The 18468-nt window shown below is 39.9% G+C and overlaps 1 protein-coding gene across 3 annotated transcripts in view; it reads left to right on the top strand.

Annotated features, from left to right (window-relative positions):
• Positions 1-18468, top strand: part of ppp4r4 (protein phosphatase 4, regulatory subunit 4) — a 167445-nt gene that overhangs the window by 116625 nt on the left and 32352 nt on the right. For all 3 annotated transcript variants that reach the window (XM_078562179.1, XM_078562178.1, XM_078562180.1), the window contains 5 exons: positions 305-424; positions 4081-4158; positions 8790-8873; positions 12736-12915; positions 13976-14081. In XM_078562179.1, the coding sequence (XP_078418305.1) occupies positions 305-424; positions 4081-4158; positions 8790-8873; positions 12736-12915; positions 13976-14081 (568 nt within the window). The remainder of the gene's footprint in view (positions 1-304; positions 425-4080; positions 4159-8789; positions 8874-12735; positions 12916-13975; positions 14082-18468) is intronic.

Genomic DNA, 18468 nt, shown 5'->3' with positions numbered 1-18468 from the left:
GGGAGAAGATGCACAAAATAAAGAGTAAAGTGCTGGGGCATGGGCTTGCAGGATGGAGGAGGCTATAGAGAGAGAGTGGATTAAGGCCATTAAGGGATTTACATATATTTTAATGTACAGGATTATACAAGCTTTATTCCATCAATTTATATCTGAGTTCCTGAATGTTTTACTAAATTTGAATTTGTAAAATATTCCAGACTTTATTGCTTGTGCAATTACTAAATTATTCAACCCCAAATAAATGCATCACTTCAGGATACATTTGTTTTTGCTTGGTTTAATTTTGCGTTTTTCCACACAGGCCATGATACTTTTTGTGGATCCAAAATGTTTCTACTCTGAACTTTATCCCACTTTTTCAACCCTCTGTCATGATCCTGAAACTCTGGTCCGACGTACTGTTGCTACTGGCTTCCATGAAGTAAGTGTTTTCCAGTAGCTCTTCACGATTTTGCTTCATAATTTAGCATGGTGGTGCAGCAGGATGACATATGAAGTCAGCAGTAGTCTCTAAAATCAAAATGATGCTTATTGCTCACATTGAAGCGGGGAAAATGGTCACTATGCCTATGTATTTGCCCATTCCAATGTTGAGAAAGGATAGGATCAGGCTTAGCTAGGATAGTCTGCTAACACTCATCAACAATGGTAAAAACATGTATAACAGCCCCTCATGCTCATAGAATCATACCCAGTTTCTTCAGAAGAGGACAAAACAGACAACAAGGAATAAAATTGTTACTGTCTCCTGTTAGTTTCTCACCCATAATAATATTTTCAGAATAAACTCAACTAGGTGAGTGCCTTATCTCTTTAGTTCTGTGTTTTTGTATTTGATCAGTTATAGTAGTATGTTTCATTGCTCTACCTATTGTTATCTAAATGACTGCAACTCTTAATTTTTTCTGGATATGGTACAAATTGGCAAACCGCAACTTATTGGCACATGACTTTCCAGTTTCTGTTGTGAATAATTTCAAACTCCTTTGTACTTGTTGCAAAACAAATTTTTCAAATTGGACAGGTGCAAACAATGCTTGCTTCACATGAACCCCTACAACGCACAATGCAACACTAATTGCTTCCTTCTTGAATAGATGGGAGCAATTGTTCTGAAAATAAAGTAGTTACCTCTTGACCCTTCAAGGCCAGGGAGTAGTTCAGAATCAGAAGGGAAAATAAAACATTCAGTCTCAAAGCTAATGCTTTAGGAATCGAAATGTTGTTGCTTAGAAACATGGAGTGGAGTACAGTGGCTCGACACTGGAAATTTCAAGATAATTATAGCGTATACCTGGCACCAAAGATTCATCAAATCTGACTGACACAGAAATAGTAGAGTTATTGTGGATTGACTGCAGGGAAAAACAGGCCATTTAGGAAGTCAGGAGTTTTGAATATTCCATAACTCTTACTTATCGGCAATCCCTCTATTCTTTTCCATGAGAATCCGCCCTTTTTCCGGGCAGCTGGTCAACTCCTGACTGGTTTCTTTCACCAGCGTGTGATAGTTCCGGTAAGGTGAACCACAGGAACTGCTCTTTTGCAGTATGGAATCTATCCTCAAGCTATAGTGTGCTTCTTGGCTGGAGGGCATTCAAACATGGCACACCAGTAAAATTCCCTTTTCAACCCCAAGTGATATTGCTGATTTATTGATAAGAGTATAGGCAACTTTCATTCTATATCTCAGAAAACTAAAGAAACAGCTTAAAAACAAAAAGCTAAAAATACTTCTGTTCTGTGTTGACGTGGTGTGCCCTGCATCCTCCTGAGGTCCCCACCATTACTGATGCCCATCTTCAGCCAATTCAGTTCACTCCACGTGATATCAAGAATCAGTTGAGCATGATGCAGATGACAAACACTACGGACCCTGACAGCATCCCGGCAGTAGCACTAAACATTTGTGCTCCGAAACTAGCCACATCTCTAACCAAGTTGTTTTTGTACAGCTACAACACTTGCATCTTCCAAGGTATGCTCTGTTCACAAAAAAGCAGATCAAACCCAATCCGGCCAATTACAGCCCCATTAGCTTACTTTTAACCGTCAACAAAGTGGTGGAGTGTGTCATCAGCAATTCTATAATGTGGCACTTAGTCACCAATAACCTGCTCACCGCTTAACTTGGGGCCTGTCAGGATCACTGGGCTTCAGACCTCATTTCAGCCTCGGTCCAAGCATAAAACAAATGAGCCAAATTTCAATGGTGAATGCTACCCTTGACAGCAAGGCAGCATTTTCCCAAATGTGGCATCAAGGAACCCTAGTAAAAATTAAGTCAATGGGAATTATGGGGAGAGCTCTCCATTGGCTGGAATCATATCTTGTACAGAAGGAGGTGGTTGTAGGAGGCAAATCATCTCAGAACATCACTGCAGGGGTTTCTCAGTAATATCCTAGAACCAACCATCTTCAGCTGATTGACCAACAAGCTTCCCTCCATCATGAGGTCAGAGCAGTTTGTGCCCACATGCAACAAGACCTGAACATCCAGGCCTGGGCTGATAATTGGCAAGTAACCTTCCTGCTGCACAAGTGCCAAGCAATAACCATCCCCAACAAAAGAAAGTGTAACCATTTCCCCTTGATATTCAACAGCATTGCTATCATCAAACCCCCCACCATTAATATTCTGAGGGTCACCATTGACTTAACTTGTAGCCATAGCTTTTTATATGGTTGGTTGAGAGCAAGTCAGAGGCTTGATATTCTGTGGCAAGTGACTGACATCCTGACTCAACTTATCTGGATGAGTGCAGATCCACCAGCACTGAAGGAGCTCCAAGCCATCCAGGACAAAGCCACCTGTTTGATTGGCACCACATCTGGCACCTTAAACACACTTCTTCCATCAACAGCACAACACGGCTGCAGTGTGTACTACCTGCAAGATACACTTCAGCAAATTGCCAAAGCTTCTTTGACAGCACCTCGCTAACCCACACTCTCTACCGCATAGAAGGACAGAGGTTGCAGGCACATCGGAACTGCAAGTTCTCCTCCAATTCACACGCCACCCTAACTTGAAAATTGTTGACCTTCAGCATCATTGGCTCAAAAATCATGGAACTCCTTTATCTAAGCACTGGGAATATCTTCACCACAGGAACTACAACAGTTCAAGAAGGTGGTTTCCCAGCACCTTCTCGAGGGCAATTAGGATGGACAATAAATGCTGGCCTTGCCAGTCACGCACACCTTCTGTGAATGCATAAAAAGAAAGATGAATTTTGTGTAATGTACTTTAATACATACCATATTCACATTGCATAAGGTAATCCCACACAAACTTTATTTATAACGATTATTTTCATTTCCCTTTCATACAAGTAAAGAGGTTGGATAAAATGAATGTCCCAAACTATTTCTGTCACGTTTAGGTATTTTCAAAATGTCCAATTTATTTCTGATTGCCCTTTGGTAGTTAGGTGATTTTAACCAGCAAGTCGTTAAATCCCACAGACATGTTTGGACAAGGTGCCAGAGGGTGACTCAGTACTTATTGGACTGGATACCAGCAAAATGTCAACACATTCAATAAGGAGTGAGAGAAAAACAAAAAGAAACAGGAGCCGGGAAGAAGGGGAAGTATAGGGAGGGAATTTCAGAACGTAGGACCTAGATGACTAAAGGCACAGTGTCATTGGTGGACTGAAAAGATTTCAGGATGTGCAATAGGCCAGATTTGGAGGAACGGAGGCTTGTCGGACTGAAGGTTACAGATTTAGGGGAAGACATGGTCAATGAGTAAATTCTTGTAAATTACCAAAATTCAAATACTGTAAGGTTTGTTTGACTTTAGAAATGCCTGCTTTTTCTGGTACAAAACTGTGGTATTTCATTTTCAATCACTGAATATTTGAAATTGAATTAAAGAAATCTAAAACTTTATGGAACATTTTTTCATTCATAGTATTTCTTATATGAGTTGAACCATTGAGATGATGCAAATTTTTTGCTGTAGTTCTCAAAGAACTATTTACTTTGCAGGTAATCAATTCATTCCTTACTGGAGTGTAATGCTCTTTAAGTGGGTCAATGTATAATGTTTTGTGCATTTTATACTTGTAGGTCATTAAGCTGCTAGGCTCCAGTGTTCACATGGTTCACAAAGAACTGATTGCGCTTTTACAAGATGAATCATTAGAGGTAAGGCAAATAACATATCATCAGCTTTACCTAAGGAATTGTTTAATTCTTTGCCATTTTTTTGAGGTTTTTTGGTTTGAGAATAAAAGTCTCCAAATTTTGTAAGTTTTTTTTCCACTTTTAATTCACAGTTTTCTTCTACCATTGCTACAAACCCCGTAATAGATTTGTGCCTTCTCTTCATTGGCAAACCCATTTGCACCCTCCCCACTATAGCCATCAACTTATGTCATCTCATGCATTGAAATTTTGTTCAGTACTACGAACTTACCTAGTTATCAGCTTTCACAAACATTTCTTTTTCTTAATTGTATTGTGTAATTTGAAGCCTGCTCCAGACTCAGCACAGTGATTAAAAAAGAAAGAAAGGACTTGCATTTATACAGCACCTTTCACATCTCCGGACATTCCAAAGTGCCATACCACCAATGAAGTACTTCAGAAGTATAGTTGCTGTTGTAATGTAGGAATGCAGATATGACAGGCTTAACTGCTGGATGCTGGTACTAGACTCCTAGTTCGAATATTGTTTTTCCTCACTGCACCAAAGGCTTCAGGTTAGCTCATACAAAAGTCAACTTCAAGTCACAAGACAATGGAGAATTGAGCGTGAACTTTCAATGCATTAGCAAACCCATGATCTAGATCAGCTGCATATGACAGTCGGACATATGGGAGGGTGAAGAGAGCCTCTGGGTTGCAAAGCATTGGCTGCAAGTCGGCCCAGTGTTCAAGTTTGACCTTGGAACAAAAAAAGCTGTGCACGTAGTAAAGGCATGTTCAGTAGCAAAGGTCAAGAAGGAAAAGGAGCATAGCTTAAAAAAAGTAAAAGAAAGATTAAAATGTGCAAATTGCAATGCATAGGGTGTGGTGAATGGCAAACAGCTATTTTACCGGAAGACCTAGATTTGCCATCATTGAGAGAAACCTTGCTGTAAAGGGGCCGAGAATAGAAATATATTGTGACATAATATATTTAGAAGGGATTGAAAAAGTAAGAAAGGAGTCAGAGCTGAATATTGGTAAAAGAAGAAATAGATTTTGTACGGAGGGCTGATGTGGACAAGAAGACAGATGCAATTTGGGCTTTTTTTAAAAACAGGCTTGCTTTATTACTTGGGTTGTACTGTAAACCTTCAAATTGTGGGAAAGAAATGGAAGAGAAAACCTGCAGTCAAACTTGATGAGTAGGAACAAAAAAAATTGGGGATGTTTTGTTCTGGGAGCATCTTGCATAACCCACTATTGAAGCCAGGAAAATATAGCTTTGTTGCCAGCAGGATCATTCAATCACACCAGTTGTCCTGAGAAGCAAACAATGCAAAGGCTGTGTTGCTGCCTTTTTGCTTTAATGATTTTGTGTAGTTTATCAAAAGTTTTCGAATAAATACTCTTCAGTATTTTCCTGTCTTCCCCTTAGCCTTTGATCAATATTTATGTACAGTGTTCATTATCTAGCATGTTAGGAAAGAATAGTTAGATATGCTAAACGCACTTTTTAAAATCCATAATGGCATTGGCAGAGAAGCCAAATGATGGGTGGTGTAGGTTAGAAAAATCTCTTAAGGGCTCTCGATTATGTTCAAGTTATATATCTTTCTCAAGTGTACCAGCTACTGTAAACTTCTTTCCTTTTTGAAGATCATTATCTTTTCCTACTATTTAATATTGGCAATTGCAACACAATTGATTTAAATAATTTAGAGACACCCCTGTTCAGATAAATTAACTAGCTATTAATAAGTAATATTCAGCACACAAGAATTTACAGTATCATGAAAAAATGATGCATGTCTCTAAATTATCAGACAGCCTGTCCAACGCCCATTACTGGATAAACAGAAATTTCTTCCAATTAAAGACCGAAACTATTGCCTTTGATCCTGGTTACAAACCCTGTTCCCTAGACAGTGACACCATCCCTCTCCTTGACAACTGTCAGAAGCTGAACCAAACTGTTTGCAACATTGGTGTCGTACTTGGCCTCAAGATGAGCTTCCAACCACATATCCATGCCATTTCAAATGCCACCTATTTCCACCTCTCAGACACCACCTGACTGTGGTCCTGCCTCAGCTGATCAGCTGCTGAAACCCTCATGCATGCCTTTGTTACATCTATACTTGACTATTCCAATGCACTCCTGGCCTGCCTCCCACATTCTACCTTCCATAAACTTGAGATAATCTAAACCTCTGTTGCTCATGTCTTATCTCGCACCCACCTATCACTGCTGTGCTCGTTGACTAATATTGGCTCCCAGTTAAGCAATGTTTCAATTTTAAAAATCTCATCCTTGTTTTCAAATCATTCCATGGCCCACCCCCATTCTCCACCCACCCCCCCAATCTAAATAATCTCCTCCAGCTCCTCAACCCTCTTGCAATATCTGCGCACCTCTAATTCTGGTCTCTTGAGCATTCAGATTTCACTTGCTCCATCTTTGGTGGCCGTGCCTTCAGTTGCCAAGGCCTTAAACCTCTCAACCTCTCTATCTCTCTTTTCTCCTTTAAAACGCTCCTTCACTCCTACCCCTTTAACCAAGCTTTTGATCACCTGCCCTAATGTCTCTTTATGTAAATGTTGTCAAATTTTGCTTAATGATGCACTTTGGGATGTTTCGTTACATTAAAGGCGCTATATAAATGCAGGTTGTTGTTCCATTTGTTGTAAAACGTGTTGAGAGGTTCAGAGAACTGGGGTGGGTTTTGCAGGAAAGGGTGCAGGGAGCCTAGTCATGATTAATTTCTGATCCTTCAGTTGTCTTGAAAACTGGATATATATTTTTACTTAATTTGAACTCCCTCTGTCCTTTGAAGAAAGAGTTGAGGGTGCAGACATGTACCAAGGACCTCATTAATGAGGGCCAATTAATCGTCAGAATACTTTGTTAGCCTGCCAGAGAGCCGAACTCTTTGTGATCACCAATTATCTGAAAGGCGTACATTTCTAGTAGGTCTGTGCTGATCTCTGCTTTAAATCCTAGGTGGATGAGCTCTCCTTTCTTCTGGTGAGGCTATCTTGTGTAGCAGATGAATTATAACTAAAAAAGAAAGATACTGTGGTGCATTATTCCTCCTCATCCTCTGTAACCTCTGCAGCCTAATATGATCAAAGCCATAGCCTCTCCACAATGGTTCTCCTCTCATCTCTCTGCTGTTGCATCCATTTACCCTGGACCCCCTACTCGTCTTGATTCTATGTACTGCCCCTTGGTGATATCATCTACAGACATTGGATCAGCTTCCACATGTATGCTGACAACACCCAATTCTACCTCTCCACCACCTCTGAACCATCAACCCTCAACCCTACTGTTTTCAATCTTGGATGCTATTTGATCCTAAGATGAGCATCTGACCCTGTAATCCTGTCAATTACAAAGGACGTTTACTTCCACATTGAATGCCGCTTGCCTTTGCCTCTCTCTAAGTCCATCTGTTGCTGAACCCCTCATGCATGGCTTTGTCACCTCTAGATTCAAATATTCAGATTGCTGGTTTTCCATCCTCATGAACTTAAATTCATTCAAAATTTTGCTGCCGGCATCCTTTCCTGCTTGTTGATCATCATTGAGGTGATGTTTTCTCTATTTTCATAACAGCATTGCTTGCCTTCCTTCTCTATAGATTAATCTGTTGGAATGGAGTTATATAGTTGAATTTTTCAGATAACTTTTCATCCCTTATTTTAATCTTCTAATTTGATCAATCTATTTGATCAATCAACAGATTTGCTATTTGTCATAGACATTGAATGCTGAAAATTTAATTCCTCCCTTATATATGTTATAATAAAATGAGTCCGGTGGGGGGGGGTGAATTTTAACCCCGAAGCATGGGCTGGGTTGGGTTGGGTGGGGTTAAAGGGTTAAAAGACCTGAATTCTGACCACAACTCCCCTCATTTCAGGCTTTATTGGAGGTGGGGTGGGTTTGGGCAAACAACCTGCCCTCAAGAAGCAGGTTGGCACTTTAAATATTGTTCACCATTTTGAACTTTGGATGGTTAGGTTTCCTTAGCCTCGGGTTAGCACTTCCTGGACCCAGCCCTCCATGATTACCCCATGACTCTTGCGATTTCCCACCTACCTACCATCTCTGTTCCCCCACCAAGGCTCCCAAATTCCATCCCCCCCCCCCACCCCCCGACCCGACCCGACCCAACCCAACCCCGCTCCTGCTCCCCCTCCCCCATGGGATTGAATGTGGGAAACCCCGACTTCTAGGGATGTCTGCATTCTACAATCCGCATCTCCCCACTGCCCCCCACCACCCACATGTTATTGCTGGTGAGTCAGGTAAGTTACAATTCAACCTTTGATCTCTTCTCTGAAATTTATGCTAGAGTACCTTTTGATGCAAAGACGACATATTGATTCATAATGTATTTTAGACTTTGTAAGGAAAAATATGATGGTCCTGGTTCACCTAATTAAATGCAATATAATCTTTTTTTGAACAATGATGACCACTACTATAAAAGTGAGCAGTCTGTGCTTTTTAAAAACTTTATGTTCTGTCGACACTGATCACTGTACATGCAGAATAATCCTTTTATAAATTTGCCATAATTAACTCTTGATGCAGTCATGCTTTATAACTGCTGGGTTCATTGCTTTGTCATATCTAGGTATTGGATGCACTTCTTGATCATCTTCCAGAAATTCTGAGATTTGTCATTACAGGAGGAGACCATGTGGGGTCAGAGAGTAAGGTAATCTATCCAATATTATGATATTTTAGTACTACAGTAATTAAAACCCTTTATCACTAAGATAGCTTTTCCTGCTGTGATTACTGAAAAATTTTGATGAGCAATCATCCAATTAGTCATCATAATGATGCTTTTCAGGTGATTACTTGCAAGGATCACTGAAGGCTCCCAAAGCAATAATAATGTCAGAAAGACTGCCTATCTAGTATTTACTATGTAAATATGTCAGTATTTTACTACTAAACAGTACTTTGTAATGATCAAATTATCTCAATTTTGATTTGTCAATGTTGCCCTTTCTGCAAATTTGTAATACAGAAAACTTATGATTCAATAATGAATGTTGTACTTGTCCCCTATTGATGTTTACTGCAGACCATTAGAGAGCATGGTAAAACTAAAAATATTACATTTTTGTAACATTTTCATGATCTATATTTGTACTTATTGAATGAAAAAATTCTGGCAAAACTGATTCATTACTTAACTTTAATAGTTAGGCAAGTCTCATCAATATTTTACTGCTGCCATAACATACAATTAACTCCCTGTTGCATCATAAGCAAAATGTTCCAGTTTTTCACCCCTGACCTTTTAATACTTGCATGGGATGCGCCTGGCACAGATGTTGCCCATCCTGAATTTCCCTTGAGAAAGGGGTGGTGAGCTACCATCTTGAACCACTATGCTCTATCTGGTGTAGGTACACCCAGAGTGCTGCTAAGAAGGGAGTTCTAGGTTTTTGACCCAGTGACAGTGAAGGAACAATAATATAGTTCCAAGTCAGGATGTTGTGTGGCTTGGTGGGGAGCTTGCAGATGGTGGTGTTCCCATGCATTTGCTATCCTTGTCCTTCTAGATGGGCGAGGCTGTGGATTTGCAAGGTGCTGTTGAAGGTGACCTCGCGAGTTCCTTCAGCACAACTTGTAAATGATACCCACGGCTACCACCATGTGCCAGTGGTGGAAGGAATGAATGTTTATGGTGATGGATGGGGTGCCATATTCAAGCTGGATGATGTCATGCTTATTGAGTGTTGTTGGAGCTGCACTCATCCAGGTAAGTGGAGAGGAATTCCATAATGGTCCTGACTTATGCCTTGTAGATAGTGAACATGCTTTGGGGAGCCAGGAGGTGAGTTACTTGGTGCGGAATTCCCAGCCTCTGACCTGCTTTTGCAGCCACAGTATTTATATGGCTGGTCCAGTTAAGTTTCTGGTCAATTGTAACACCCAGAATGTAGGTGGTGGGGGATTCAGTGATGGTAATGCCATTGAATGTCAAGGGGAGATGGTTGGACTCTCCCTTGTTGGGAGATGGTCATTGTCTGCCACTTCAGTGGTGCAAATGATACTTGCCACTTAACAGCCCAAGACTGAATATTGTCCAGATCTTGCTGCAAGTGGACATGGACTGCTTCAATACCTGAGGAGCCATGAATGACACTGAATATAGTGCAATCATCAATGAACATCCCCACTTCTGACCTTATGATGGGAGAAGGTCATTGATGAAGCAGCTGAAGATGGTTGGGCCTAGGCACTATCCTGAAGAACTCATGGAGTAATGTCCTGGGACTGAGATGACTGGGCCTCCAAACTTTGTGCTAGGTATGACTCCAACCATTGGACAGTTTTCCCCCTCATTCCCATTTGGTGATTTTGTTTGGCCTGCTTGATGCCAATACTGTCTTGATGTCAAGAGCAGTCACTCTCACCTCATCTCTTGAATTCAGCTGTTTGTCCATGTTTGGACCAAGGCTGTAATTAGGTCAGGAGCCAAGTGGCCCTGGTGGAGCCCAACCTAAGCATCGGTGGCTACTTGATAGCACTGTCAATGACACCTTTCATTTTCTAATGATTGAAAGTTGACTGAGGCAGTAATTGCCTAGACTGGATTTGTTCTGCTTTTTCTGGACTGGACATATTTGGACAATTTTCTATGTTGTCTAGTAGATGCCAGTAGCTTGGTTCAGGACACAGCTAGTTCTGGAGCACAAGTCTACAATACTAGTGCTAGAATGTTGTCAAGACTCATAGCCTTTGTTGTATCCAGTACCTTCAGCTGTTTCTTGATATCAGGTGGAATGAATCTAATTGGTTGAAGACTCTCAGTTTGATGCTGGGGAACTCAGGAGGAGGCCAAGATGGATCATCCACTTGGCACTTCTGCCTGAAGATAGTTGCAAATGCTTCAGCCTTGCTTCTTGCACTGATGTGTTATGCTCCCCCATATTTTAGGATGGGGGTATTTGTGGAGCCTCCTCTTCTGACTAGGTGCTTACTTGACCACCACCATTTATGTCACAGGACTCCAGGGCTTTGATCTGATTTTACTGATTGTTGAATTGCTTCACTCTATCGCCTCTTGCTTAGTATCCAAGTAGTCCTTTGTTGTAACTTCACTAGGCTGGCACCTTGTTTTTAGCTAAGCTGGTGCTACCCCTGGCATGCCCTCCTGCAGTCCTCATTGAACAGGGTCGTTCCTCTGGCTCGATGGCAATGGTAAAGTGAAGGATATGCTAGGCCATGAGGTTGCAAATTGTGGTTGAATACAGTTCTGCTGTTGCTGATGGTATGCTGTGCCTCATGGATGCACACTTTTGAGCTGTTAGGTCTGTTCTAAATCTATCCCATTTAGTACTGACTAGAAGCATCACAATACAATTGTTAGGATGCAGCAGAGGATGTGTGCCAGGTAGACCAAATCCACGAGGGAAACTTGGTTGTGCTATCACAACGGTTTTGCAGTTTGTATTTATTTCAAGATGCGTGCACTGAATTCAGAAGTAATAAGTCCACCAAGACTTTTAGAGATTTAAAAAAAAATTAAAATATTTATTAACAAAATAAAAGATGTCAAGCACATACATAAGACTACAATTACTATTATAATAATTCCTAAAATTCCTAATTAAGCTGACTCCCAGTTACACCCCCCTTTAAGGCAATGGTCCAAAAATAGATACCCTGGACAATGGAATTCCAAATGTCTTTTCTCTAGCTTCAGTTTCGGTAGACAGCAGACTTATGCACAAATGCTGGAGGCTTTATTAAGGCTATTTCACGCACTTCTGTTAGCTCTCACATGGCCTTCTCCTGACACAGCCTCATTCTCCTTTATATATGTTTCTCTGTTTTTAATATGTAAATTCTATTGTTTCATATGTCGTTGAAACTGTATCTTCCTTACAATATAAAAACTTTCATGCTGCTACTATTTATTGTCAGTAATGTTTGGGAAAAAATAAACACATTCCTTAGCCTTGCTTATCTGGCTAGTTGTAAACAGATTAAAATCCCTTTGAAATCCAAATCTCCCTTTATCTATCTAAAAATGCAAATTCCCTCGCACCTTACAAGCTAAGCTCACATCCATGTCTAATCATTAGCATGTCAAACACCTAGCTTCTTTTGATGAGTTAAAGCTTGCAGCCTACTTGACTCCAAATGTAATTAAATCACACACAGACAGATCCAACAATATTTATCCCCATAAACCTACTTCACAATAAATCAGAAAAATATTGTGAAAATTATTATACTTTCATGACAACAATCCCCTCATCTCAAAAGAAAGTATTATAATTCTAGCAAGGAAGTGTATAAACAAAGTAATAAACTGGAATTATTGTATTTTTGAGGCAGGTTTGCAGAAGACATGTTGGTTATAATGGCAATCTTACTTTTGTATTATATACTGCATCACCCCAGTGTGCAATAATTTAATTGATTGTTTAGGCAAGGTATGAACAAATTACCAAATTTAAATGTTTGGCTTTGTCAAGTATTTGTGTGCATATAGATATAGATAGATAACTGCAGTTTACTAGACTTTATTTAATTGGAAATTCTGTTGCCAGGTACATGTTCCTGATCTGATCCCAGCTCTCTCAGTGGCTGAACAGAGAGCTGCCACTTCTTTAAAATGGAGAATACATGAGAAATTGTTATTGACGTTTTCCTGTCTGCCGCAAGTCATTTCAAGTGATCAGATATACTACAAGTTTTTGCCTATAATGTTTAGAATAATGACGACAAATGTAAGACCTATCTCTAATGTAATTTTTAATAATTTTTGAAATAATGTGAAAGCTGTGATACTCAGTACTAATGCTCCCAGTTGAAGGGGATTATTTTTCCAATTTGCTTGAGTTTATTTTGTAACCCTACACTAAGGATGATTCCTAAGTCGTGTACAATTATTGTGTGTCTCTTTTTAACAAAGCAATGCAAACACAATTTTAAGACTCACCCAGTTAAAACATTGTAATTTGTACATACTACAAATTTTCTCATAGCCTTCAACTTGATTTATAAGAAACTAATAGATAATTCTTCTATTCCATTCTGACCACTAAACCTGTACTTTGACGGCGTTATGTTATCACTTTATACTTTTATCCTGTTTGGTTCTGTGGAGTTAAACAGATTTAATCCAAAATAGCATTTAAGGCATCCCTTCATATCTGTAACTATATTTTAACAAAGGATTAATTCTTCTTGCATACAAACGTCATTTAGATCTCAAATATTTTCTTCAAATACCTAATTTGAAATCAAAAGTCAAATTATATTCACGTTTTTCTGTCGTGTAATTCTCGGCTGTGTTATCGAACTGCCACTTCCATGACTTGGAGTATGCAAACAGCATGTATTTCTGTTGCCTTCTCCATTTATGTCTGCAATATTTCTTTACAATCACTACTTTTAGCGTGCTTTATTTATGTCTTATATTCGGCCATCATTAGAAAATATCATTGGTTGACCACTAAATTATTGTAATCTCAGATGTTAGATAATTATTAATATTCAGATGTTCTGATAGTTGTTTTTGCTTAAGGGGTAGATCATTAGTGACTTGCCTGTTGGCATTTAATTTCAAGCTTGCGTAAGTGTTAATTGAGATTCTGTTAAAGTCCCCTGCATGCTCTTATGTTTTTTAACTCATGAAGAACTCTTCAGTAGCAAGCATAATTTAAAATTTAACTTACTATGTCTAGTGCAGGATCTTTGGTATCAATAGATTGTTGCATGACCATTTTTGAAGGAAATGCTAATTCTGAAAACACTAAAATTCAGGTTGGGATTATTATTATCTAGAATGTCCTCCCAGTCCAAAGAGCCTCAGCCAGAACCCTCTGTGTATTTGTTCGGTACAACCGCAAACAGGAGCAAAGGCAGGAAATATGCAGTAAGCTCATTGCACGTAAGTATTCTTTTAAAGTAAATGTAGTAAAATAACTTGTAGTCTCTCAGTAGATTGTTCCCCCAAACCTGGGAATAGAAATCCCAAAGTAAAACCACACATTTTCTTTTTCCAATGCACCATTCCGCATTAAGGAAACAACGAGAAAGAACTTGTATTTATATAGCATATTTCATGACCTTGGAACATTTCAAAGCACTTTGCAGCCAATCAAGGACTTCCGAAGTGTAGCCACCGTTGTAATATAGGAAATGTGGCAGCCAACGTTTGCAGAGAAATGTACCACAAACTGCTGTGAGTTAATGATCAAGCAATCTGTTTTAGATGTTAAATGAGAGATAAGTATTGCCCTGAATACCGGGAGAAGTCCCTTTGCTCTTCTTCAAATAATACTATGGGATTTTATATCTTTCCTTGTTGGAGCTTTGTTTTAACACCTTATCTGTAAGTAGCATCATCCTCAGTACTGGACTGAGGTGTCAGCCTAGATTATGTACTCCAGTCTCTGGAGTGGGATTTGAACCCACACGCTTCTGACTCAGTGGCAAGAATTCTATCATTGAACCAAGGTTAATTATAGAAAGTCTTTTAAACCAATAGATTTGGCACATATGCCTAATAAAAGTTGCATTGTATAAGTGAATAACATAATAATCTAAGCACAAAGAGGAAATTGCATACAAGTTAACTTCTGAGTTTAGTTCTAGGGAAACAACTATATGACAGGACAAGCTCTAGTCCCAACTTTGTATTTTTGTTGATGTGCTAAATAAATTCCTATTTGCTGCTGAAGAAGCCCCTTAGGCTGCATAGTGCACCTGGATGATAACTTGATTTTGATAAGATCATTTGTTCAACTCCCATTTGCTTAATCCTCATAGCAGCAACATACATAACCAAACGAGGAGAAACAGAGGCTAGAATTGGTTGGGAAGTGGGAAGGCTGGCAAAATGGTGCGGGAAGGCATCTTCCTACCACCATGCCATTCTATCAGTGTTGAGAAATGTTGCAGATTTGCTGCCTGTCAACGAAGGGCTACCTCCTGACTCCACGTGGGAGAGACTGCCCAGTGAAATCTGGCAGGCTGCTTTGGGGGCCCTCCTTTTTGGGCACTTTTATGCCCATGGAGGGCCCCTACCACCACCCAATCACTGGGGCCTGCCTGCCAGCTCCCAGCATTCCTTAACCCCACTCCTGTCTTTAAGGACAGCCAGCCACTGAGGTATCCTGTCCCTGCAGTTGCAGCCTCAGCAATGGCCAACAGCTCTTGAGGGTGAGTCCTGCTGCCAACCAAAGCATGGTCAACTCCTGATTTTGGCCCAGGCAGTGGAAATTTTGCCACCCCAGTAAAATTCAGCCTAAGATCTTTTGTTTCCTTACTCTGGTCATGCCTTTAAGCATGACATGGCATTCATGGTACTTCACTGTCTGATAGGCAGCCTGCTCTGTTAATGATCTCATTGATAGAACCATGATCCTGTGTTTTGAATGAAGTGATGCATCATTGCTGTCAAGTGACAGGACTGACTGCCTAACATTGAGTTCTTCAAGCACCGCAAAATAACTGCAATCAAAGGAACAATTGAAAGGTCCAGTTGTGTTGGCCTGGACATGTCATTCGCAACTCTGACGACAGAATTTGCAAACCATCTTCCATTGTGGACGGCAGTCAAACTATCACAGCAGTGATGGACAGATCAAATGATTTCAAGACAGACTTTAAAACAGCTTACACTATTAACCCGATAACTAAGAAGATACAGCCACTAATGGACCACAATGTGTCATTTCTAGTAGGTTGATTTGAATGAATTTGAGGCTGTAAGGTTGCAAGATTGGGCTGTTGAACACCTGGCATACATTCTGCTAGTCTCATCTGGCTTTCAGTTAAACATGTGCAGTCCTACATGTGTGTCCAAGTTTTGGTTAATCTCCCATCAGTGCACCCCATCAACTGAGATTCGTCTGTTGATTTGACAGGAGACTGTATCATCACAATCTGTCACTTTAAAAAAAAAGCTATTACATATGTCAATTACAAATTATGGTTAACAAATCCATACCTTTGATTATTCCCTGAATAAAAGTTTACTCTCAACTGACATAGCTTAACATCTGTCATAGGAAAGTGCTGGAATCTATTATTAAGGAGATTGTAGCTGGGTACTTAGAAAATTTCAATGCAATCAGGCAGAGTCAACATGGTTTTGTGAAAGGGAAATCATGTTTGACTAACTTATTAGAGTTCTTTGAAGAAGTAACAAACAACATGGATAAAGGGGAACCTGTGGATGTGGTGTACTTAAATTTCGAGAAGGTATTTGACAAGGTGCTACATCGAAGGTTACTACACAAAATAAAAGCTCATGGTGTAGGGAATAACATATTAGCATGGATAGAGGATTGATTAGCTAATAGGAAACAGAGTAGGCATAAATGGGTCATTTTTGGGTTGGCAGAATATAACAAGTGGAGTGACACAGGGATGAATGCTCGGGCCTCTACTATTTACTACCTATATCAATGATTTGGATGAAGGGATCAAATGTATAGTTACTAAATTTGCTGATGACACAAATATAGGAAGAAAAGTAAGTTGCAAAGAGGACATGAGGGAATTACAAAGGGATAAAGATAACATGAGTGGGCATAAAAATTGGCAGATGGAGTATAATGTGGGAAAATGTGAACTTGTCCGTTTTGGCAGGAAGAATAGAAAAGCAGCATATTATTTAAATGGAGAGAGATTGCAGAACCCAGTGATACAGAGGGCTCTGGGTATCCTGGTGCATGAATCACAAAAGGTACTATGCAATTGAGTAGAAAGGCAAATGGAATGTTGTTTATTGCAAAGGGATTGAGGTATAGAAGTAGAGATGTTTTGCTACAGTTGTACTGGGCATTGGTAAGCCTACATCTACAGTACTGTGTACAGTTTTGGTGTCTTTATTTAAGAAAGCACATAATTGCATGAGAGGCAGTTCAGAGAAGGTTCACTCGACTAATTCTTGGGATGAGGGGGTTATCTTACGAGGAAAGGTTGGACAGGCTGGGCCTGTATCCATTTGGTGTTTAGAAGAATGAGAGGTGCTCTTATTGAAACGTTCAAGATCCTGAAGGGGCTTGACAGAGTGGATGCTGAAAGGATGTTTCCACATATGAGAGAGGCTAGAACTAGGGGGCACAGTTTTAAAAATGAGGGATCTCCCATTTAAGGCAGAGATGAGGAGAAATTTTTTTCTGCGGGTTGATTCTGTGGAACTCGCTTCCCCGGAGGGTGGTAGAGGCAGGATCATTGAATATTTTTAAGGTAGAGGTAGGTAGATCCTTGACTAACAAGGGAGTCAAAATGTTTTGGGGGGTAGGTAGGAAAGTGGCATTGAAGCAACAATCAGATCAGCCATGATCTTATTGAATGGTGGAGCAGGTTCGAGGGGCTGAATGGCCTACTCCTCCTAGTTCATATGACATTAGACTAATTGGTCTGTAGTTAGCCTATTTATTCTTCCCTCCTTCTCAAACAAAGATGTTACATTGACTACTCTTCAGGTTGCTGGAGTAATTTGTTTATCTAAAAAGGATTGGGGAATATTGTGATCGGAGCTGCTGCTAACCCCTTTTCTGACTTCCTTCAACGGCTAAAGTGTGTGGCATCAAAGTCTGATGCTTTATTTATTTTGAGTTCTGTTAAGTTTTTTTCAGTCAAATTCGTTTTTACTGTTATTTCAACAATTGTATCATATTTTAGTCTACCTTTCTGTCCTCATTCATACACATCTTTGCCATTTCTTCTTTATGGGGAGGCAGTGGTGTAGTGGTATTGTCACTGGACTGGTAATCCAGAGACCTGGGGTAACGATCTGGGGACCTGGGTTTGAATTTCACCATGGCAGATGATGCACTTTGGATTCAATAAATATCTGGAATTAAAAGTCTAATGATGACCATGAAACCATTGTCAACTGTCGTAAAAACCCATCTGGTTCACTATGTCCTTTAGGGAAGAAAATCTGCTGTCCTCACCTGGTCTGGGCTACATGTGACCCCAGACCCACAGCAATGTGGTTGACTCTTAAAAATGCCCTCTGAACAAGGGCAATTAGGGATGAGCAATAAATGCTGCCTTTAGTGATCTGACTCTCTTTTGATTTTTGATTTTTACTTTTCATATAAAAGCCCTTATTATTTCCTTCTTATATTCTAAATGAATCTAACCTCCCATTTCACCTCTCCAGTACACGTTTTATATCCCTGATTTTCTTTGCATTGTTGAGCCTCGCGTTATCATGTTAAGTTTCAGCTTAGTGTTAATCTCCCCATTAACTCAAGGAGCTCTATCAATTGATGTACCCCCCCATCCCGCCCCTCACACATTTTCTTTTGTAA

The sequence above is a fragment of the Cetorhinus maximus genome, chromosome 18 (genome assembly GCF_964194155.1).
Source record: "Cetorhinus maximus chromosome 18, sCetMax3.hap1.1, whole genome shotgun sequence".
NCBI lineage: Eukaryota > Metazoa > Chordata > Chondrichthyes > Lamniformes > Cetorhinidae > Cetorhinus > Cetorhinus maximus.
The sequence above is the reverse complement of the archived record's forward strand: the minus strand, read 5'-3'. Positions and strand labels throughout refer to the sequence as shown.